This window comes from Kogia breviceps, chromosome 1 (assembly GCF_026419965.1).
Source record: "Kogia breviceps isolate mKogBre1 chromosome 1, mKogBre1 haplotype 1, whole genome shotgun sequence".
In the NCBI taxonomy this organism is placed as follows: domain Eukaryota; kingdom Metazoa; phylum Chordata; class Mammalia; order Artiodactyla; family Physeteridae; genus Kogia; species Kogia breviceps.
In genome coordinates this window covers 185,055,100-185,077,218 of record NC_081310.1, presented here as the reverse complement: position 1 = coordinate 185,077,218, position 22,119 = coordinate 185,055,100, and the positions used below count along the sequence as shown (strand labels likewise).

Here is a 22,119-nt window from a genome sequence, read left to right as displayed (position 1 = left end):
CTGCATTCTGTTCCGGGAAGGGGACAGAGTTCCAGAGCGGTGGTGGCGGTTGGAGGAGGAGTGTGCCAGGGGGGTAGAGAGGTGGCTGGGGTGGGAGTGCCCCAGGTGGAGAACAGGGCTGATTCTGCCCTTTCCCACCCTCCAGGAATTTATGCCCCTCTGGGTGTCTGCAGCAGCCCCTGGGCTAAGCCAGGCCATTGGCACTGGTGGAGCGACTGGAGCAGACTCAGACTGAGCTGATTAATTTATCCAGGTCCCTGGCAGGAAACAGACAGCGAGCAGCTGGCTGGCTCTTTGGTGCCCCATTAATTGTGACAATGACTTTAACCCCAGATGTGACTCAGTGCTGCCCAGAGCCCCAGCTGCAGAGCAGGGTGCAACGTGGGGTTCCTTCCTGGGGTGGGGGGTGCGGGAGGCACGCAGCCTTTCAGGTGAGGCTGGCACGCCCTGGACTGTTTGCCCAGTGGTCCCTAGAGGCAGGCACGGGTGGGCTGGGAAAAGGCTGCCAGTTCAGCGTCATACCAGTCCTGTTCCTCGGGTGCCTTCTGTGCCAGGCCCAAGCTAAGCACTTTGTAGGCATCTCCTTTCATCCTCTCAAGCCTCACTGAAGTGGGGCCTTTCTGAGCCCCTCTTACAGACAAGGGCACTGAGGACTGGCACACATAACTGGCCAAGACGAAGTCAGACCGAGGGGCTTTCGACAGGCAGGAAAGACTTGAGATGCCCACAGTCCCCACTCTAGAGCCTGTGGGACAGCTCAGGACCCCGCAGATTCTCAGAGCCCCGTGAGGCGTGGTCTTTACCTCCTTCCTCCCCTCCCGCACCCCCCTGCTTAAGCAGTAGGATCTCTAGTTTAAGGACGATACACATAGAGGCCCAAGAGAGAAGATCAAGGCACGACACCTCCGGTGGAGCCAGGACAGGGACCCAGAGCCTGGCCCCTCCCTCAGCCCTTGGCCACCAGCCCCTCCTCAGAACCCTCCGGAGTCCACTGAACTCAGCCCAACAGTGACTGCTCCTGGCTGATCAGCATTCTGCAGCTGAGGAAGCTGGGGCCCAGAGAGGAGCAGCAATTTGCCCAAGGTCACACAGCCATTTAGAGACTGACCCAGGCCCAGAACCCAGGCCTCTCGACTTTCGGATCATTTCACAACACTGTGTCTTCAGTATGACTCTTCTGGGTCCAAACTGGGCTTGCTGAACATTGCTTATACTTCCCAGCTTCTGCTGGGGCTCGTCCCTCCCATCCCTGAAAGAGGGTCCTGCTGCAGCCTACAGGAAGTTTCGCCATACCCTACATGCCCACTCCCTTTGGTGTGTCACCCTCCACGCCTTTTCTGTGAGGATGTGAGGTGCTTGGGGGCAGGGAGTGTTTCTTTCCTTTTTTTAAAAAAAATTGTGATAAAATACACTTAACATAAAATTTACCATCTTAACCACTTTTAAGCCTACAGTGCAGTGGCATTAAGTACATTCACGTTGTAATATGACCATCACCACCATCCATCCCTAGAACTCTTTCATCTTCCCAGACCGAAGCTCTGTATCCATTAAACTGTAACTCCCATGCCCCCACCTTCCCCTGGCCCCTGGCAAGTACCACTCTACCTTCTGTCTCTAGGAATCTGACTTAAGTACCTCAAAGAAGTGGAAGCATACTGGATTTGTCCTTTTGTGTCTAGTTTATTTCACTTTGCATAATGTCCTCAGCATTCCTCCATGTCGGTCGATCGTTGGCAAGTGTCAGAATTTCATTCATTTTTAAGACTGAATAATATCCCGTTGTATGGACAAACACATTTTGTTTATCAGTTCATCCACTGATGGACATTCGTGTTCCCACCTTCGGGCTGCTATGAACGTGGGTGTGCAAATCTCTGTGTCCCTATAAATAAATATTTATTTTTTCATTTTTATTTATTTATGTTTTTGGTCTTAGTTGCGGCACGAGGGCTCTTCGTTGCAGCTGGCAGGCTTCTCTCTAGTTGTGGCATGCAGGTTTTCTCTCTCTAGTTGTGGCGCATGGGTTCCAGAGTGCGTGGGCTCTGTAGTTGCAGTGCGCAGGCCGTCGTTGAGGCGCGCAAGCTCAGTAGTTGTGGCCCACGGGCTTAGTTGCCCCGCGGCACGTGGGATCTTAGTTCCCTGACCAGGGATCGAACCCACGTCCACTGCATTGGAAGGCAGATTCTTTTACCACTGGACCACCAAGGAAGTCCCCCCTGCTTTTGTTTCTTTTGGGTGTACACCCAGAAGAGGAATTTATGGTAATTCTATGTTTAATTTTTTGAGGAACTGCCATAGTGTTTTCCACAATGACTGCACCCGTTTACATTCCCACCAGCAATGCACAGGGTTCCTCGCCAACACTTGTTATTTTCTGTTGTTTTGATGATAGCTAATGGGTGTGAATTGGTATCTCATCGTGGTTTTGATTTGAATTTCCCTAACGCTTAGTGATGTCAAGCATCTTTCCATGTGCTGTTCAGCCATCTGTGTATCTTCTGCTGATAAATGTCTATTCAAGTCCTTTGCCCATTTTTTAACAGGTCTGTCTGGTTCTTTGTTGTGCAATTGGAAGAGTGCCTTAAATATTCTGGATATCAATCCCATGTAAGATATGTGATTTGCAGGTATTTTCTTCCATCCTGTGGGTTGCTTTTTCACTCTGTTGATAGTGTCAGTGATGGTCACTGGTTTATTTCTGAATCAGTGATTCCTGGCCAGCACCTGGCCCAGGAGCAATCATACTCAACTTTCCCACATCCTGGTACCGCCTTGCGTGGGATCCAGGCCAGCCCGTGAGCCCCCAGCCTTGGGGTGGGAGCAGAGGAAACATCACACACAGCAAAAGGCAGAGAGATTCCATCCATCAGACAGTCACTCGACAAGCACCAGGGCAGGGGTTGCATCAGAAGGATGTGGGGCGGGGGGTGCAACACAATCAGGTTCATGCATTGGAAAGGTCCTTCTGGCAGCTGATATGGAAACTGGACCAGTGGGCTCACCGATTTCCCCAAGCAAGCCACCCCACTCTGGGAGTGACGGAGTAGCCATGTAGAAATGGGGTCAGAGCTTTGTAGCTTTGGCATCAGTTCCGGTCCCAGCTCCATCACTCACTAGCTATGTGACCCCAGACGCATGGCTCTATGTCTGAGCCCCTCTGTTCCTCATCTGTGCAAAGGCAGCAAATAACACTTCCCCAGAAGGATGTGACACTCTGCGAGATCACCTCTGTAGGGTGCATGGCATCCGGTTGACAGTCCACTGGAAGGTCAGCTCCTCGAGGCTGCAGAACATTCCATCTTCTTCCCCAGGAAGCCACCAGCACAGTGCATGTGGCTTGCGGTGAGAGGGGGCCAGGTGCCGCCTCTCGTTTCAGCGGGCTGTGCTCTCTCTGCCCGCAGTGGGACTCCATCAACGAGGTGGACGAGTCCTTCCAGCCCATCCACACATACCAGGTGTGCAACGTCATGAGCCCCAACCAGAACAACTGGCTGCGCACCAGCTGGGTGCCCCGCGACGGTGCCCGGCGCGTCTACGCCGAGATCAAGTTCACCCTGCGGGACTGCAACAGCATGCCCGGCGTGCTGGGTACCTGCAAGGAGACCTTCAACCTCTACTACCTGGAGTCAGACCGTGACCTGGGCGCCAGCACGCAGGAGAGCCAGTTCCTCAAAATCGACACCATCGCGGCCGACGAGAGCTTCACCGGGGACGACCTGGGTGTGCGGCGCCTCAAGCTCAACACGGAGGTGCGAGGTGTGGGCCCCCTCAGCAAGCGCGGCTTCTACCTGGCCTTCCAGGACATCGGTGCCTGCCTTGCCATCCTGTCTCTCCGCATCTACTACAAGAAGTGCCCCACCATGGTGCGCAACCTGGCCGCCTTCTCGGAGGCGGTGACGGGGGCCGACTCATCCTCGCTGGTGGAGGTGCGGGGCCAGTGCGTGCGGCACTCCGAGGAGCGGGACACACCCAAAATGTACTGCAGCGCCGAGGGCGAGTGGCTGGTGCCCATTGGCAAGTGCGTGTGCAGCGCGGGCTACGAGGAGCGGCGGGACGCCTGTGTGGGTGAGCGCGCCTCTGTGCGGGTGGGCCGGCCGCTGGGCTCGGTCTGGGCAGGGACGCTGGGGGCCGGGGAGCAGGCTTGGCACAGTCAGCAAGCTCCTGGGTGGTGCACACAGCACCTGGGAAGATGCGTGAACCTCCAGTGTTCCTGTGTCACCAGGCCACTCACGTGTGTGTTGTGTGTGTGTTGTGGGGGGGGGAGACACACCACAACCAGGTGGACCCTCCGTGGGCATTGTGACTGGGCCCCAGTGTGATTGGGAATGCTACTGGGTACCTACCTGTGCTAGGGAACAGTGATGTGACCTGACACGTCCAGCATTATGCTAAGCACTTTTCACGTCTATTAACTCATTTAATCCCCACAACCATCCAGCGAAACAGGAACTGCTGTTATCCTGGCTTTAAACATGAGGGCACTGGAACACAGAGAGGCAAAGCAACTTGCCCAAGGTGACACAGCTAGGAAGTGGCAGAGCTATGATTTGAACCCAGAAGTCTGGCTCCAGACTCTGGGCTCAGAACCACTAAACTTCTAACCTGTTGGGCGGGAGGAGGTGTGGATTGGAATCAGGGCTCAGGGCGAATGTATGGCGTGCAGGGCCATTGTGAGGTTATGCGGGCAGGGGCACCCCGGGAGGACTGTCTGGGGTGGCTATGTCACAGCCTGCCTGTGTTCAGGGGGAACTTATCTAGGGATGTGGGGGAAGGGACGGCCAGGAGCACTTGGGTCATGAAATAGCACCTGTTCCCACGGTGTACTGCTGGGGTTCCCATGTCACAGACCAGGAGCCGGACCCAGAGCCCAGGCTGTGTCCACGTGTGTGTGGTCAGCAAACCCCTATGTGGGGGCAGTGCAGCCAGGCATCCTGACAGCCCAGGAACACGGGGAGGGCTGGTGTGCACAGACAGCTGGTACCCCAGCTGTTAGTGGTCTCCACCTGGTTGCCTTTCCTTGATCTCCCCAGGGACTAGACACATGGCAGCTCAGCCACTCAGAGCTCAGTGAAGCCTGCTTCTGGGACAATTGGTTCTCCTGAGGGAGGAGATGTTCCTGGGCAGGGATCGGAGAGACTAGGGCCTGTCCCCAGACAGCCGCAGTGAAAACTGGGACGGGGCCCTGAAAGACACTAGAAATGTCCTCTGAGCCCTTTGCTGGTACTACACAGGCCCTGAGACCACAGTGAGAGGGACCTTCAGGCCTCTCAGCACCATATCCCTATGCCCTAGCCGGCAGGAAGGCCGCTTGATGCTCGCAGGACTGAGCAGGACACAGGCTGACAGTTTTAGGTGATGTGCAAAGTAGCTTCAGAGTCCAGCCTGGTCCAGCTTAGGAGTTATCTTGGCCCGAGATCTCCAGGACTAGATTCTTCTGTCCAGCCACCAGGCCCTTTCTGGCCCCTCTCTGGGGCTCTCTGATTTCCTTCCTGCCAACTGCCACGAGTCTTCACTGTCCTGGACCCTAAACCCTGAAAGCACTTTCTGTGACATTTGCCTGCCTCTGGATTTGTTCTACCCTCTGTGGCCTAGTTTTCCAGGCCCTCCAGGCCTCCAGGCTCTCCTGGTTCCTTCACAGACATCCCTGTACTTCTCAACTTCCCTCTGGGTAGTAACAATAACAACAAACATCCCTGTTGCCTATACAGCTTGCAACGGGATTCCTAGCACATCCACTCATTGGCTCGTTGTAGCAAGGCAGGTATTACAATTCCATTTTACAGATGGGGAAACTGAGGCTCAAGAGGTAGTGTCCTGCTTAGGTTCAGAGCTGGTGAGAGGTGGAGCTGGGCTCTGAGTCAGGTCTGTCTTACTCTGAGCCACGTGTGTAGGCTTTTCACCTGTCCCTGGCCTATCCTGAGTGCATTCCCCGCGAGAGCCAGCTCCCGACATCCCCTTATTCGGATGGGGATATAAAGTCCCTTCGTGACAAGTTCTTGAGTGTTCGCCGCGTGCCAGGCACTTGAATGAGCACTTAGTACACATTATGTCAGTTACGCATTCTCTTGAGCATCTACTGTGTCCCAGGCACCAGGGATAGAGACACAGGGCATCCCTGCCTTCGGGGAGTTCACAGTTTCTCATCCTTAACAATAGTCCTCTAAGCTAGGTATTGCATCCCCATCTTACGGATATGAAAAACTGAGTCCCCTCAACTTAAGTGGCAGAGTAGGGATCTGATCCTCTGATGTTGTCTCACTCCAGAGCCCTGAACTGCTTCCTCTGCCCACAAAGCTCTCTGCGAAGCCCCCTGGGGTAACGTTAAAATGGTTAGGAACCAGGACAGTACAAGCTGTAACAGTCGGGCGGGCTAGCCAGTAGATACCTGCTCAAGGTCAGCTGCCCCCAACCCTGGATCGAGCCAGTGAGCACAGCAGGCCACTTGTTTGTACAGCGTGTGCATCCTTGCCCTTAGGAGGGAGACTGGTCCTCTTGACTTCGGGGTTGGGGCCTCACTCAGAGGTACTGCTCCAGCCTCCTTTTTTGATAGAGACGGAGAGTGGAGCCCAAAGAGGGAATGCGTCTTGCCCAAGGACCCACAGCATGTCAAGGGCAGGACTCTTGGTGGAAACCCCACGGCCTGAGCAGGGGGACCTCCTCAGAGCTGGGAGAAGCTAAGGCCACTCCCACTTCCTGATGCTGCTGGCACGTTAATAAAAAATAATGAAGAAATGCCAAAGCAGGGTTAGGGAATTGCAGCATATTTTGAATTTTACATTTAAATCGCAATGCAGTGTAATTATGCCAGTTGCAAGATAATTACAGGCTTTATAAAAAATATTAATGCATAGTGCACCGCAGGCAGTGACGCTTGGGGGCGGAATGCCGGTTTTAAATCTCACGAGGAGAGACCTTTCTGAACCCTGGCGGTGGGCTTCTGTGATTGTCTGTTAACCTCCTTCAAAGAAACAGCACAGGTGCAAAACTGAGGCCCCTCCCCGAACGGGAGGTCTGGGCCAGGAGCCCTGCAGTGTCGCCCATCCCCACCCCTCCCTAGTGGGTAGCCCGAGAGTGGGAGAGGATGGGGCACAAGCAGGAGCCAGACACAGACTGGGGGTGCCTTTGCTGGGCTACTTGAGATGGCCTCTCAAAGCTGGAGCCCCCTGCCCGGCCTGAGCGGGGCCTCCCAAGAGCCGAGGGGCCCTGGCCTTCTCCATCGGGCAGTTCTGTCCGAGCAAACAGGGCTGGGAGAGGGGGTCCCGGCTTCCCCCACCCGAGTGCCCCCCCCACCTTCCTTCTGGGGATAGGAGAAGGGACCCAGAGCCTGAGGGCTGCAGCAGCGGCCAGGCCCATGGCGAGAGCCACCCTCCCAGCTGCCAGGTTCCCATCTCGCTAGTCTCACCCTCAGGGCTCCCCTCGGAAGCGGCTGGGCAGCAGTTGCTTTGACGGAGAAGACAATAAAGCCCAGGAGAGGGGACCAGCCCAATCACATGGCTTTTTAACATTCTGATGGAGACTGCACTCGGGCCTCAGGGACCCACGGAAGAACGTCAGAGCCACGCGGAGCCAGTCCAGTTTACCAGCGGGGAATTGGAGGACCAGAGAGGCGAAGTGACTGACCCACGGGCACACAGCTAGGAGTGGTTGATTGAATCCCAAATCTCCCAACCCCCTGACCAGAAAGCTGCCCACACTACCCAGTTCCTGACCCAGTGCCCTCCCCCGACACGTGGCTGCATCCCCCCCACCCCCTCCAGAGAGAGGAAGGACCTCTCAGAACATCACCCAACAGAGCAGCCCCCAGAGTCCCCTGGCTGCCGTCTTTTCTGTCACCTGGACACAGAATATAAACCACCCTCTTCGGCCCTAATCATCTTTCTATAAATATCAGAGCATCTCATTTCGGAGGGGCAGCATGAACAACGAGCTCTTCTGCCTTCCTGACTGTGTTCAAAATCGGATTTAGAATTAATTTCCTTTGGTCGGCCACCGGCAGACACCTTATTTGTCAAATCTCAAGCTCTTCGTGGGGGAGAGGAGAGAGGTGGCCGGGGTCTCCGTCAGCTTTGCCGGCCTGACAGGCGGCCTGGGCAAGGTGCCCTCGGCAGGGGCGGGGGCCCCTCCTGGCGCACGGCCGACACCAGGCACCGTTGACTCCGGAAGCGCCCTGGGTCTACGGGCAGGGCCGGGCCCCAGCCCAGAGCCGCTCCATCTGTCTCGGCCATTAATTCCCGGCTCTGCCTCCAGGTCTCCGGGCTCCCCGAGGCCTGGTGATTAGTATTCTTATTCAAGATTATTTTATTTTCATTGAGCGGATTACTCCAGCCCTGACACTTTATAGCCATATGGGTATTAGCCGAGCGCGTGAGAACCGCCCACCGGTGAAGTGGCAGGATGGCCGGGCCGTCTCTAAGCAGAGGCTGGTGGGGGAAGGGCTGGGGTTTGCATCCTGGCTCAGCGGGGACCCTGGGGCGAGGCACTCAAGCTCCCCAGCCTCTGTTTCCTCTCTGCCAAACAGATGTGTTCATGCCGACTGCGTACAGTGGTAATAACGCGTGCCAGGCGCTGTGCTCGTGGGAATTCACGTCTATTCACTCTGGTCATCCTCAGCAGCCCTCGGAGGTGGGAACTATTATTGTCCCCATTTTCCAGATGAAGACACTGAGGCCCAGCAACTTGCCTGATGTCACTTAGCCTAGGGGAAGGGGCCGGAAAAGAAACGGAAGCCAGGCAGCCTGCTCCCGACTTTCTGCTCTTTAACACCTGAGGCCCAGCAGAATTCTGAATGATCAGGGACTCAAAAAACAAAGGCTGTCATGTGGTGTCATGCATCACACCAAGATGTCACCGCATGTGTCCTGATCTGCCTCTCACTGCTCTGACAGCTCCTCGGAAGCAGCACTAGCTCTTATTTACGTGCGGTCCGTGGCTCGGTACACTTGGGTGAAGGAATAAATAAGGGACAGCATAAGCAAACGGTTCCCGAGATGTTGATCAAGGTGGACCCGATCAGTACAGTGAGGAAGAGTTCAGTTCAGCCGCAGGTTCAATAAATGTTTGCTGGTGAAGTGCAAAGCCCGTCTCCTCTGCCTGCTTCCTGGGCTCAGAAGGAAGCTCTTAGGCTGCGCCCGGGCTTCTGGGAAGAGGAGGGGAGATCACAGGGTGTCAACTAGGACCCTCCCCACAACTCCAAGCCCCCAGCCCCCAGTCAGGCCTGAGCCCTCTTGGGGTCTCCCCGGGGGGCAGGAAAGAGGTCTCAAAACTGAGGCACATTCTCGCTGACTTCCCAACCTATAAGCCCTTTCTGGCTCCACGGCCTCTGAGTCTGGGAAGCAACACAAGGGCATTATCATTTCTCCTGATTTCAGGTTTTCTCTCAAGTTTGTAGAATTTCACAAATTAACCTGATTTTAGCTATTATGATAAAGAGGTACAATCAAATAAGTGACATAGCTTTGCAAATGAAGCTTCTCTCAAGCACTGAGGGGTTTTTTTTTTTGATTTTTTTTTTTTTGCGGTACGCGGGCCTCTCACTGTCGTGGCCTCTCCCGTTGCGGAGCACAGGCTCCGGATGCGCAGGCTCAGCGGCCATGGCTCACGGGCCCAGCCGCTCCGCGGCACGTGGGATCCTCCCGGACCTGGGCACGAACCCGTGTCCCCTGCATCGGCAGGCGGACCCCCAACCACTGCGCCACCAGGGAAGCCCAAGCACTGAGTTTTTTAGAACGGGACTTAGCGCAGAGAGATCCCAGTGAGTTTCCTGGTGGTCCCCATTGCAGAGGAGTTCAGTTCCACAGATGGAGCTGGGAGCTGCCTGGCTGGGCAGCATTTGGTCCTCCTGAACCCCTGGGTTGTCTTTCTGCCCAGAGCAGATAATGGCCGGATTAGCTCACTTTGAAAACTCCCACCAGTGTTGACAACTTCTACCCTGAGCCAGACCCTAGGAACTTTGAGATGAGTAAGGCGGCCCTGCCCTATTCACAAGGATCTACCCACAGGAGAGAGAGTCAGACACACAGATGAAAAAGTACAGCCATAGTGTTGCAGGTGGTGAGACCGAACAGGGATGCAAAGATGGGGAAGGGAGTGGTTGCTTCTGTGTGTGTGTGTGTGTGTGTGTGTGTGTGTGTGTGTGTGCGCGCGTGTATGTATGTGTGTGTGTGTGTACATGCAGAGATGTGGAGCGGTCCAGAAAGGCTTCATCAAAGGCACAGTTACAATGGATCTTGAAAGAATTCGACAGGGTGACAAAAAGAGAAAAGGCACAGCATGTGCAAAGGCCCTGAGACAGAGAATAACTCCTGAGTATGGGGAATGGCCAGTCCTGTAGTTCGGCCTGAGGGAGAGGAAGTGGCACTGAAGGAGGCTGCAGGGAGGCTTTGAACACAGGCTTTATTGTTTAGGCCATGGGGAGCCTGTGGGGGTTTGACCCAGCAGCAGGGTCATTTTACAGAGTCCCTCAACCCACAACATCTGCACTCCCTGCACGGCTGACTCGTTCTCAGCCTCTAGGCCACAACTCAAAGACCTTCTCAGGGAAGGTCGCTCCTCCCACCGTTTACCCTTTGCCACATCCTCTGCTTTATTTCCTTCTGGAAATGATCACAGCCTCATTTACTGTGTCTCCCCCTGCCGCCTTGAAAAATGCCAGCTTCTTGAGGGCAGACACCATGTGAACCTTGTTCTTGGCTGTGTCTCTGGCACAGAATAGGTGCTCACAGATACTGCCTAAAGGAATAGTCATCTCGCGGGCAGTGGGGTTGGGGAGGTGGGGCTGGGGGCCAGGTTTGGAGGCTGCTGTGGTCATCAGGGGCAAGCTGTGTGTGTCAGAGGCCGGAGAGAAGGTCAGATACGAGAAACATATCAGGTCAGCCACGGTGAGACTGGGAGGGTCAGGATCCTGCAATTCCTGGACCATCAGCATTGTTCGGGGCGCTTGTAAAACACAGATTCCCAGGCCCCACCCCTGGCTCTTCTAACTCAGTGGCTGTGATGGGGCCGGGGTCTGTGTTTTTATAGGGATGGTTCCATGCCTGTCCATGTTTGGGAACCTCTGGTCTCATCACACACGTCTCTTCCAGTCACGTTCCTCCCCCACCCCCATTCCCTCTCTGGCTTTCAGGTCACATCCCTGGGGTTTTGGCCCCCCTCGATTCTTAGCCTTGACCCCTGCCCCTGAGGCTGGGGTCTCGCTCAAGGACAAGTGCCCTGTGAAGGACAGAGCCTGGCTGGGAGGGGCCGTTGGAGGCCCGGCAAGGGGGATTCAGAGAGGCTCCTCCCTGTGCTGACTATGGGGCTGGGACTCAGGTGTCAGGGTCTCAGCCTCAGCTCTGCCTCCGACTTGCTGTGCAACCCTGTGTAAGTCAGAGGCCCTCTCTGAGCTTCAGTCCCTCCATCTGCAGATGATGAGAGTAGCAACGGGTGATGCTGAAGCTCTGCGCCTCTGTCCCCCAGGGGATCCCCCAGGAACTCCGGGGCCAGGGAGCTGCCCCTGAGGCCCGTCAGGGTGACCCGGCCAGCTCACCTGAAGCCTCCTTCTCTTCCACAGCCTGTGAGCTGGGCTTCTACAAGTCGGCGCCCGGGGACCAGCTCTGCGCCCGCTGCCCTTCCCACAGCCACTCTGCAGCCCCTGCCGCCCAGGCCTGCCGCTGTGACCTCAGCTACTTCCGTGCAGCCCTGGACCCACCGTCTGCAGCCTGCACCCGTGAGTACCACCGCGTGGCCCCAGAACCCTCGAGACTAGGCTAGGACCCCATGCTCGGCCCCTCCAGCTCCCAGGGAGCCAGGTATCAGCAGGTGAGGCAGGGACAGGTGGCTCTCATGGGCCAGGGGCCAGTCTGGGGACGGGGAGTGATTCTGACCCCTCAGAATGGCCTTGACCTCTCTGGGCTCCCAGCTTCTTGTCATAGGTCACCTGCCATCTCTCCAGGGAAATCTTTCCATACCTCCCTCAGTCCCTCCTCTCGGCTCCAAATGGCAGGACAGAACTGGACTCATGCCCTTCCCAGCACCAGGTGGCTTTGGTCATCTTCTGACCCAAGGGTCATGCCAGTGTCCTGGGGGCTGGGGTGGGCAAGCTGGGGGACTGCCTGTGAGGCAAGGCGGGCATCAGAGGAGCCGCCCCGACCCCTGCCCCGCATCACTGCCATCCTTGAGAGACTGGTGGGAGCTGCTGAATTCGGGGGGCTGCTTTAGTGGGGGGGGGTTGCCTGATTGTGTATATGGAGTGGGTGTGGCTGCTGTGTGTCGGATTCTGTGTGTGCCTTGGGAGGCCCACAGCGATTGTGACTGTGTGTGTCCTTGTCGGTAGCAGTTCATGCAGAAGACGCCTGCACGGAGTGTGAGCATTCAAGTGCTTGTGCCCACGCGTGTGAAGTGTTCTTAGAGGGGTGTGTGCACACGTGTGTGTGCATCTGGGTACCTGGAACGGACTCATGAGTCCCCGTGGAGCTTGAACGAGCCTGCTTTGTGAGCTCAGCATGAGCACACCTGGCCCTGCAAGGGAGGTGTGCGCCTGGAGAGGGTGAGGCAGCAGCGCACGTGCCCCGTACCTGAGGGGACTCTGAGGCTCTCCGGCGCCGTGCCTGCAGGGCTGCATGACTGTCTTGGCATTTCTGCTGATGCAGCTCCTCCATGGCCTCCCCTCCCCTGGCCCAAAGGGGCCTCTCACTCCCACCCCCGCTGGGGAGGAGCTGCAGCCAGTTCAGCCCACCCTGTTCACCAGCCTTGGGCTCTTGTGACGGGGTGAGGGGTACTTTACTCGGTGCTGATGGGTTTTGCCCCAGAATTTACCCCAACCTGATCTCCATCTCCCTCTCCCCCAGCTTCCGTCACCACCCAGCCCCAGACCCCCTGCACGGGGCAGGTAAGGGCCCAGGTGTATTCACATTGCTACACACACACACACCACACCACACACACGCGCACATACGAGTAAACCCTTCCTCCCTCCCTCCCTCCCTCCCTCCCCTGTTCTGCCCAGACCTGTGCCTTTGCCCCACGTGGGACCCGCTGGGGCAGAAAGGATTGCTGAGGGCCATGGTGACCGCCCTGGACTCCTCAGGCGGGGGGAGCCCAGCTCTAGGTCACGAACATTTGCACTCAGCTGGCTGGACTCCAGTTTCTCTCCAAATCCACAATCCAGTGCCCTCCAGTTCTAGGAATCTTAAGATTGTAAAAGACTAGGCTTTTAGTATTCCATACCCTGCAGATTCGAAGGTTCTTTATGATTCTGAGATTCTACAATTCTATTTTCTTAAGATCTACGAGTCCCAGCTTGAGATTCTGAGAGTTGGAATTCCATCACCCCTCAGGCCCTCCTGGTTCAAGTCCCCACCCCCAGGATCCTACCCCAACTCCCAGCCCCCAGCCCCACCCCTCTCTCCAGTGTCCTTGTGCTGTCCAGACTGGGGCTCCCATCCTGGGCAGAGGGGAGGGGTCACCTGGCACACGGGGCTCTGCTTTTCTCCACCACAGTGTTCGGGGTCATTTACATTAAATCCAGCCAGGGGGTTAAGGAGTGGAGTGGGGGATGCAGATGACTGGGGCGTCTCCCACCCAGGGTAGCTGCTGTGTGCAGTCTCTCCCCAGCTCTGGATGAAAATCTTGTGAAGCACAAACCCCAGGATCCGGGCGATGCTACATGGGGTGGGGGAAGGGTGGCTTCTGTGCCCAGACCCTGACTGTGCTCCCAGTCTGATGGCAGAGACACTGCGTCTGCCCTCGGGGAGCTTCCAGAGGATGGAGTAGGTGTGCCCTTATCCTTAGGGAGCCCCAAGTATCATGGGGGAACCACAGCCCTTCCCTGACCTGATGGGGGAGACTAGACCAGCCCAACTACATGCCCTCCACGCCCACCTGTCATTCTCTGCTTTCCAGGCCCCCCCTCGGCACCAGTGAATCTGATCTCCAGCGTGAATGGGACTTCTGTGACCCTGGAGTGGGCCCCCCCACTGGACCGGGGCGGCCGCAGCGACATCACCTACAATGCCGTGTGCCGCCGCTGCCCCTGGACCTTGGGCCACTGCGAGACGTGCGGGAGCCGCACCCGCTTCGTGCCCCAGCAGACCAGCCTGGTGCAGGCCAGCCTGCTGGTGGCCAACCTGCTGGCCCACATGAACTACTCCTTCTGGATCGAGGCCGTCAACGGCGTGTCCGACCTGAGCCCAGAGCCCCGCCGGGCTGCCGTCGTCAACATCACCACGAACCAGGCAGGTAGGCGGAGACGCCCGTCCCCAGCTCCCGGGCCCTTCGTCCTCCCTGGCATCTGAGCGCTGTGCGGACTTGCTGTGGCTTTTGGGCAAGTGCCTGCCTCTCTGGGCTCCGCCTTCCTCACCAGGACTCTGAGCTACAGGCTTTGCGCCCTTAGAAAAGTAAAGCATGTTCTATAAGTGGAAGGAAACCAAAAAGCACAGAGGCAGGCTAGCATGACCATCCCAGGCCTGGGTTCTAGAATTTTCCCTCTCTGCCTCTGGCTCCTCCCTGTTGTAATAGGAGTAATAATGCCTGCTCTGTTACTGGGGCTTAAACGAAGGAAATGAAAATGCTTAGCCCGGTACCTGGCCCACAGTACGTGCTCAATAAATGTCATTAAAATATCAAATCACTCTGATTATCATTTTCCAGAACAGCTGCCACTGCTGCCCCTGGATGGACTTGGTCATACTGGTTTGGACGACAACCACTTAGCTCTCTGTTTCTAGCCAGTTGTTGTGGGACTGAAGTTAGCCCCTTTCTTTCCAAATTCTGGTGGGTCCTGCCTGTCGAGTGGCAGCCTGACCCGAGGGCCGCCTGCGGCAGCTTCCCTGTTAACAGCCCCCCCCGGCACGTGCCCTGTGGCTCCCCCACCCCCGTCTCCTCCCAACACCACGCAGGCCTGGCTCAGTGACTCCGTTCCCACCATGTCACAGAGGAGGAGCTGAGGTCCTGAGCCAGCCAGGGACACCACATAGATGCGGCAGAGTCAGGATTCGAACCCAGGTCTGTCTCACTCCCAAGTGAAATAGGCTTCCCAACCCTGAACCCAGGGCACCCCCTCCCTGATGCCAGGGCTTCATCCTCCCAAGAGACCCTCACTCCTCTGGCACCTGTGGAGCACCTGTGAGATGCCAAGCTCACTGCTCAGTGCTAGTGACGCAATCAGGAGTAGGCCCTTGTGCGTGGTGCCAGGCCCCGCCCCTGCCCGCGTGTCTCTGGGGTGGCCGAGACAGGTGTCCGGCTGGTCAGGGGTGGAGGGCGGAGCAGAGAACCTACGGCACTCGCACTGCTCCGTGTGCGCCATCATTAAGAAGAACAGCCTCCCGTGAGCCCGCACGCCCTTCCAGCCACGAGACTACTTCTCTTCACGTGGAAGCTTCCTTAAAGATCTGTCTTGCTCACACGTCTGCGTCCTCTCCTCTGTGGGCCTCTTTGAGCACCTCCAGTTGGGCGCCTTTGCCCACCTGTCCCCAGAAATTCAGTTTGCAGTGGGCACTCCACCCTCCCACCCCCAGCTCTTCTTTCCTCCTTCTTGGAGTACTTTTCTCTTGCCTTCCATGCCCAGCCGACCCCCCACTTTCCATCCATCTCTCCGGCCTGTCCTTCTCCATCTCCACCAGCCCCTTCTCTCTGCACAGCTTCCCGAAAGCTGGAGGACCCCAGGCACGTCCGGACCCTCCTCTCTTTCCTACTTACCCAGCTCCATCTTGCCAGAGTGACCTTATCAGGGCCCACGGCTTTGAATTCCACCTTCGTGCTGACGTCCCCCAAGTGTGTCACCAGCACAGGCCTCTCCCCTGAGGTCCAGCTGCCTACACCCATCTCCACTCGATGTGTTTCAGACACACAGCACCCCCAAGCCAGCCCCTTCCCCAGGCCCCCATCTCAGGACGTGACACCAATGTTCGTGGGGTTACTTGAGCCCCAAACCCAGCCGTCATCCTTGGCTCTCCCTCCCCCGTGCCTCGTCCACCCACCAGCCAGTCCGGCTGGGTCTCCCTTCAGCGTGACCCCCTCCGCACTCCGACCCCTCCACCCCGCACACACACATGCCACCGGTCCTAGTCAGCTCAGGCTGCCATAACACATACCACAGACTGGGGCTTAGAGCACAGACGTTTACTGCTCACGGTTCTGGAGGCCAGAAGTCCAAGATCAAGGTGCTGGCCAGTTTGGCTCCTGGTGAGGGCCCTCTTCCTGGCTTGCAGACGGCTGCCTTCTTGCTGTGTCCTCACATGGCAGAGAGAGAGAGAAGGAAAGAGAGAAAGAACTCTCTGGTGTCTCTTCTTAGAAAGGCATCAATGCCATCATGAGGGCCCCCGTCTAAACCTCATTACCTCCTTAAGGCTCCATCTCCAAATACTATCGTGTTGGGGGTTAGGGCTTCAGTAGACGAATTTTGGGAGGGGGACACAATTCAGTCCATCACATGTTGCATGGACAGCCCTGCACCATGATTCAGGGGACCCATCAGACCCTCCCCTGCCCACCTCCCCAGCCTCACCCCATCCACTGTTGCCGGGCTCTCTCCCTTCCAGCCACCCTGGCCTCTGGTCCTCATCCTTGGACACACCAAGCCCCTCCCTGCCCTGGGCCTTGGCCTCGCCCCTCAGTGGGAATGATGTGCTCCTCCCCGTGACGTTGCCCTCGCTGCCTCCTTCAGTCCTCGGTTAGCTGTCCCCCCGCCTCTGGGAGGCCCACCCTGACCACCTCAGCTGAAATGGCCCAGTTCCCTCCTGGGCCCCTGCAGACGTAAGGTCCTCTCCATCACGGCACCCTCTTCATGTCTTCCATGGCACCTAGCATACCTGTAATTATGCATTGATTTGTCTTCTTATTAACTCTGTCTGTCTTAACTAGACCATAAGCTCCTTGAGGGCTGTCTTGGGCACTGCAGTATCCGCAGGTCCTAGCCCACTGCCCAGCACGTGGGAGTCATTCAGGAAATTCTAGGGGGATGATCCAGTGGACACCCACAGCTCTGGGCTGGGGGCCTGGGGCAGACAGCAGCCCTGAGCAAACAGGGGAGGGCTGTCCTCAGAGACCACTTGCCCCTCCCCCTCCCCGTACCTCCCCGTACCTCCCCGTAACCTCTTCTCTACAAGCGCCTCCTCCCTGGAGCCCTCTCTGGTGCTCCGCCCTGTTTCCTTCCCACCTGTGAGCCCCAGTCTCCCTCTGTGTCTGCCCCACTCACACAGCACCTCTTGCCTTGCAAATGTTTGGGTTTTTAAGAGGCACCCGTGTGTTCCTCGCACTGGTGTCTGTCCCACACATACAGTGGTCTTCTCTGATACTCACCTCCGCCTGGCAGCTGGTGCCCACCAGCTTCACCTTCTGGGTGGAGAAACTGCCCAGAGGTAGTCATGGGCCCAGCCAGCAAGCGACGGGCCGGGTTGTGAAGCCAGACCTGGTTCCCAGGCTGGTGGGGTCTCCCCTGTACCACACCCTCCAACTTAACTCTGGAGTTGCTTCTTAATTTTTCATGTCAGCCTCATCCAGCGACATTTATTGGGCACCTACTACGTGCAATCCCTGCCTCGGGGAGCCTCCCACGTGTGCCAGAGAGATAGGATGCCCAGTTATGAGGCCAGAGCTGGCCACATGGGGCAGGTAGGGGGCACGGGAGGAGTAGGGCAGAGTCGGAACTCGGGTGAGCAGAGGGGGAAGAGGAGGCCTGCGGCCGGAGGGGTCAGGGAGGACGGGCTGCAGCTCTGAGGGCAGTCCCTTAGGTTTGGCTGTGGCTGGGTCGACGTCCGACCCTTCCCAGCAGACTCACCTCAGGGGTAATTGTACCGAGCACAGGAGTGGGGGAGGGAATGGGTGGATGAGGGAATGAACAAGGGGGCGAAAGGGTGACCTTAGTGTGACTTGGAGAATACTTGAGCTCACATGGGCCTCAGGCTCAGCTCATGTCCCTCCAAACCCAGGCAGTGAGGGCGTTGGTTCCTTTGATTCTTCCCCTCCTTCTCCTTTTCTTCCTCCTTCCTCGAGTGCTCCTCCGGAGAGCCTGCTCCACACCAGGCCCTGGGCGGGGGTGGGTGACACGGAGACAGAGACATCAGGTGATGGGGCCTCAGGGTCGACAAGTGTGGCTGCTTGATGGCGCTGGCGGGGCTCCAGCATGCTTCCAGTGGATGGGCTTGGCCAGAGAGGAGGAGGAGACAGTGGAAGTTGGGGGCTCAGGCCTCATCTGGGTCAAGCCAACCCCAGCATCCCAGTTGGGAGCCAGGCTGTGCCAACCCCAGATAACTGACCAGGGTGGCAGCCAATGATTTGCCAGGAGGAGCAGAGGGTACTGGCTCTCCTGGGGCAGCGGCAGGACAGTTAGCAAGGTGAGTGTGGCCCAAGCCAGCATCCCTGGGCGGGGCCTGAGGAAGGGGCAGACAGAGGCCAGTCCCCATCATCACCCGTCCACCCATCTGACCTGACCGAGCTCCCTTCCCTCCCCCTGCCCCAGCCCCGTCCCAGGTGGTGGTGATCCGCCAGGAGCGGGCGGGGCAGACCAGCGTCTCGCTGCTGTGGCAGGAGCCAGAGCAGCCCAATGGCATCATCCTGGAGTACGAGATCAAGTACTACGAGAAGGTACCCACAGGGAAGGGAGAAAGAGGGAGGCCACCAGGCCGGGGACCCTTGGCTGACCACCCCTCCCACGGGCAGGACAAGGAGATGCAGAGCTACTCCACCCTCAAGGCTGTCACCACCAGGGCCACCGTCTCGGGCCTCAAGCCGGGCACCCGCTACGTGTTCCAGGTCCGAGCCCGCACCTCGGCTGGCTGCGGCCGCTTCAGCCAGGCCATGGAGGTGGAGACCGGGAAACCCCGTGAGTGCAGGGAGGGGGAGGGCGAGGGAGCTGGGCCAGGCGCCAGGGCCAGGGCCAGGGTCGTGGTGGTCAGAGGAGGGGAACTAGTGCCCAGCAGAGCAAGACTTGAACCTGGTCAACTTGGGGACAAACTCTGTGCCCTTCCCCAGTATCATCCTGCCCTGCACCCCCCGCCTCCAGAACAGCGGTTCCCACAGTATAGTCCAGGACCAGCAGCAGCTGCAGCCCCTGGGAGCTATCAGAAATGCTGATTCTCAGGCCCCCCCCCAGACCTTCGGAAGCAGAAACCCTGGCGCTGGGGGCCCAGAAATTTTGGTTTGATCATACCTTCAGGATGATTCTGAGGCACATTCAAGCTTGGGAGCCCCCTGCCCCCATCTCCAGCCCGTTGGGGTCTTCTCCTATACTCAGCACCCTCCAGGGGGACAGTGCTAAGACAGATGGTTCAAGGCTGAGTTGATGACCTTCCTCAACCTGGCACCCCCTCGGCACTTGTGTGTCTCAAGTGCTCTTGGGTCTGACACCATGTTGAGACCGCCCAGGTAGGAATCCTGCCCGGCTCCATCCCATTTACTGTGTGTCCTTGAGTGAGTTCCTTGAGTTCTCTGGGCCTCGGTTTTCTCATCTGACAACTAACGATAATACTGGGTTATCCCTGGAAGGGATGGGGGTTACTGACTGGAATAGGCAGCTCTCAGTATATTCAGCTTTGTCACTGTTACAGGAACAGGCAGGACAGGCATTTTTGGACTCATACTACAGGTGAGAAAGCTAAGGCTCAGAGAAGTTCTAGTGACTCTGCCCAGGTTACACAGTCCCAGGAAGTGGTGGCACCAGGTTGGAAAGCAGGATATTGAAGGGGAAACTTGTAGAGAGGAGGGTGGGGCAGAGGACGGTGCGGCCTGCGCCCCAACTCTGGGCTGGCTCACAGCCGAGGAGGCTGCCACCGGGCCCCGGAAGGACTGCCAGACCTCTGGCTCTGAAGCCAGGGCTGAATGGCCGGCCCCCCAGCCTGGTTCCCCCCCACAGGTCCCCGCTACGACACCCGGACCATCGTCTGGATCTGCCTGACACTCATCACCGGCCTGGTCGTGCTTTTGTTCCTGCTCATCTGCAAGAAGAGGTGGGTGGTCCTGGCCCCCAGCCGCCCCAAAGCCCTGCCCTGGAGCACTGTCTGCTGCCCTCCCCAGCCCCGCTGAGCCAGTGATCCCCTGTGCCCGGGCTCACTTACAGATATACCCGTTTTTCCTTCCTCCTTCTTGCAACGCTTTTCTCTTGCCTTCCATGTCCGGCTCACCCCCCACTTTCCATCCACCTGTCTGGTCTGTCCTCCATCTCCTCCAGCAGAAGTTCTCTGCACAACTTCCTGAAAGCTGGAGGACGCCAGGCTGGTCTGGGACCCTTTTCTCTTTCCTACTTAGCCAGTTCCATCTTTCCTGAGTAACCTTATCAGGGCCCACGACTTTGAATTCTACCTTTGTGCTGACGTCCCCCAAGTGTGTCACCAGCACAGGCCTTCCTTGTGAGGTCCAGCTGCCTACCCCCATCTCCACTCAGATGTGTTTCAGACACACAGCACCCCCAAACCAGCCCACCGACTAAGTAGGTGTCAGAACTGGGACAGGACCCAGGTCTGTTCAAACTAAAGACCACGCTCTTAGTTACTCTCCCCCCACCAACTCTGTTCCGGAGGGAGGGGGTGTGGGCTTAGGGTCCCACTCAGCGAGAATTGGAAAGGTCACCCGTAGACGGAGAAACTGAGGTCCAGGGAAGGGAAGGAGCTTGCCAAGGTCACACGGCAGAGTTGGCATCAGAAGCCTCATCTCCCAGCCCCTCTACGAGGGGTGCTTTCGTGTAAAATTGAGCTAACAATGCCATAGACTTTGCTGTGAGGGCCAAGTGGACTTGACTTTGTAAATTATATGGTGTTTATAAATGTCAAGGATGTCACAGTTCAGCTGGGTTGAGAGCCTGAGGTTGGAACTCCCCCCCTGCAGGGGCAGGGGCTGGGGTGGCAGAAGCTGACCTGAAAGGGGAAGGGGGGGTAGAAGGGAGGAGTTTGGACGTGTCCCTGAACGGGGTCAGGGCTGAAACCAGGGACAGTCCACCCTCTACAGGCACTGCGGCTACAGCAAGGCCTTCCAGCACTCGGACGAGGAGAAGATGCACTATGAGAACGGGCAGGGTGAGTGCAGGGCCCAGGGATCTGGATGCAGAAGAGGAGGTCACAGTAGGAACCAGTGCTGGTCTGGGGGTGGCGCAGGTGGGAAGGAGAAAGGTGCCCTCAGAAAAGACTAGAGCCCCAGAGACGGACAGCAGGCTGTCACAGAGACTTGAGACCCCAGAGGTGCAGTGCTGTGCAGCTTTCCTGGGTTTGAAGAGGATGCTAAAGACCCTCTCCCCAGGGAAATGCACAAATGTTGGCATTCACACACAATTTCACATACAACTTTGGGGGGTCATATACTCTTGGACAAGAACCCCTGCTACAAAGAACTTTTTCAGGACCCTGCAGAAACCTCAGAAAACAGGGCAAATATGGGGATGCCTACCTCAGTGCCCCACTTCTTTGCCTACGGCAGAATCAATCATGGTACTGATTCCCATGGAGCCTGAATGCAGCCTCAGAATCCTTCTTAACACAGTCTTCTAGAGAACCGCTTTCCATCAATCTGAGTTGGCACTGTGATGTGACCTTTTTTGGTCACATTCCTACCCTAGGACAATTGAGAAAGATCTTAAGGACCCTAAAAGTGACCCCAGAAAAATGACAGACAGGCTCAGAACTCACGAGAAATCCCGAAGTCCCCTAGAGACCTCAGAGCTACTCCACAGAGACCCTGTTTACACTTGGCAAGCACTTATTGGGCACCTACTGTTTGCCACCACATCCTGGGATTCCCGGAGACACTTCTCACTCCACCCCCAGTCCCGTCCCAGGCCCAGGGGATGCTGGGAGAGAATGTCCTCATGGAGCCCGCCGATGGCCCTTCTCTCCTGGCCCCTCAGCACCTCCACCCGTCTTCCTGCCCCTGCACCACCCTCCGGGGAAGATCCCAGAGCCCCAGTTCTATGCAGAACCCCACACCTACGAGGAGCCGGGCCGGGCGGGCCGTGGCTTCACCCGTGAGATCGAGGCCTCTAGAATCCACATCGAGAAGATCATCGGCTCCGGTGAGCTTCAGGGATTGTGAGCGTGGGGACATCACAGGGGGTGCCCAGGGGAGGGACAGCCAGTGCAGAGGGACAGGGGAGCCAAGATGCCCGGCATGGCCAGACACTCGGTGTGCGGGGCTTGGAGAGTGCAGAGTCGGGGGGTG

The 22,119-nt window shown here is 57.4% G+C and overlaps 1 protein-coding gene across 3 annotated transcripts in view; it reads left to right on the top strand.

The window, feature by feature from the left end:
• EPHA8 (EPH receptor A8) overlaps window positions 1–22,119 on the top strand; it is a 35,131-nt gene that overhangs the window by 7,909 nt on the left and 5,103 nt on the right. For all 3 annotated transcript variants that reach the window (XR_010836941.1, XM_059062028.2, XM_067015340.1), the window contains 8 exons: window positions 3,405–4,068; window positions 11,552–11,707; window positions 13,882–14,217; window positions 18,437–18,561; window positions 18,637–18,799; window positions 19,829–19,922; window positions 20,917–20,984; window positions 21,809–21,973. Coding sequence is in view for 2 of the 3 variants with exons in the window: in XM_059062028.2 (XP_058918011.1) it covers window positions 3,405–4,068; window positions 11,552–11,707; window positions 13,882–14,217; window positions 18,437–18,561; window positions 18,637–18,799; window positions 19,829–19,922; window positions 20,917–20,984; window positions 21,809–21,973 (1,771 nt within the window). In the remaining variant the exon portion in view is untranslated. The remainder of the gene's footprint in view (window positions 1–3,404; window positions 4,069–11,551; window positions 11,708–13,881; window positions 14,218–18,436; window positions 18,562–18,636; window positions 18,800–19,828; window positions 19,923–20,916; window positions 20,985–21,808; window positions 21,974–22,119) is intronic.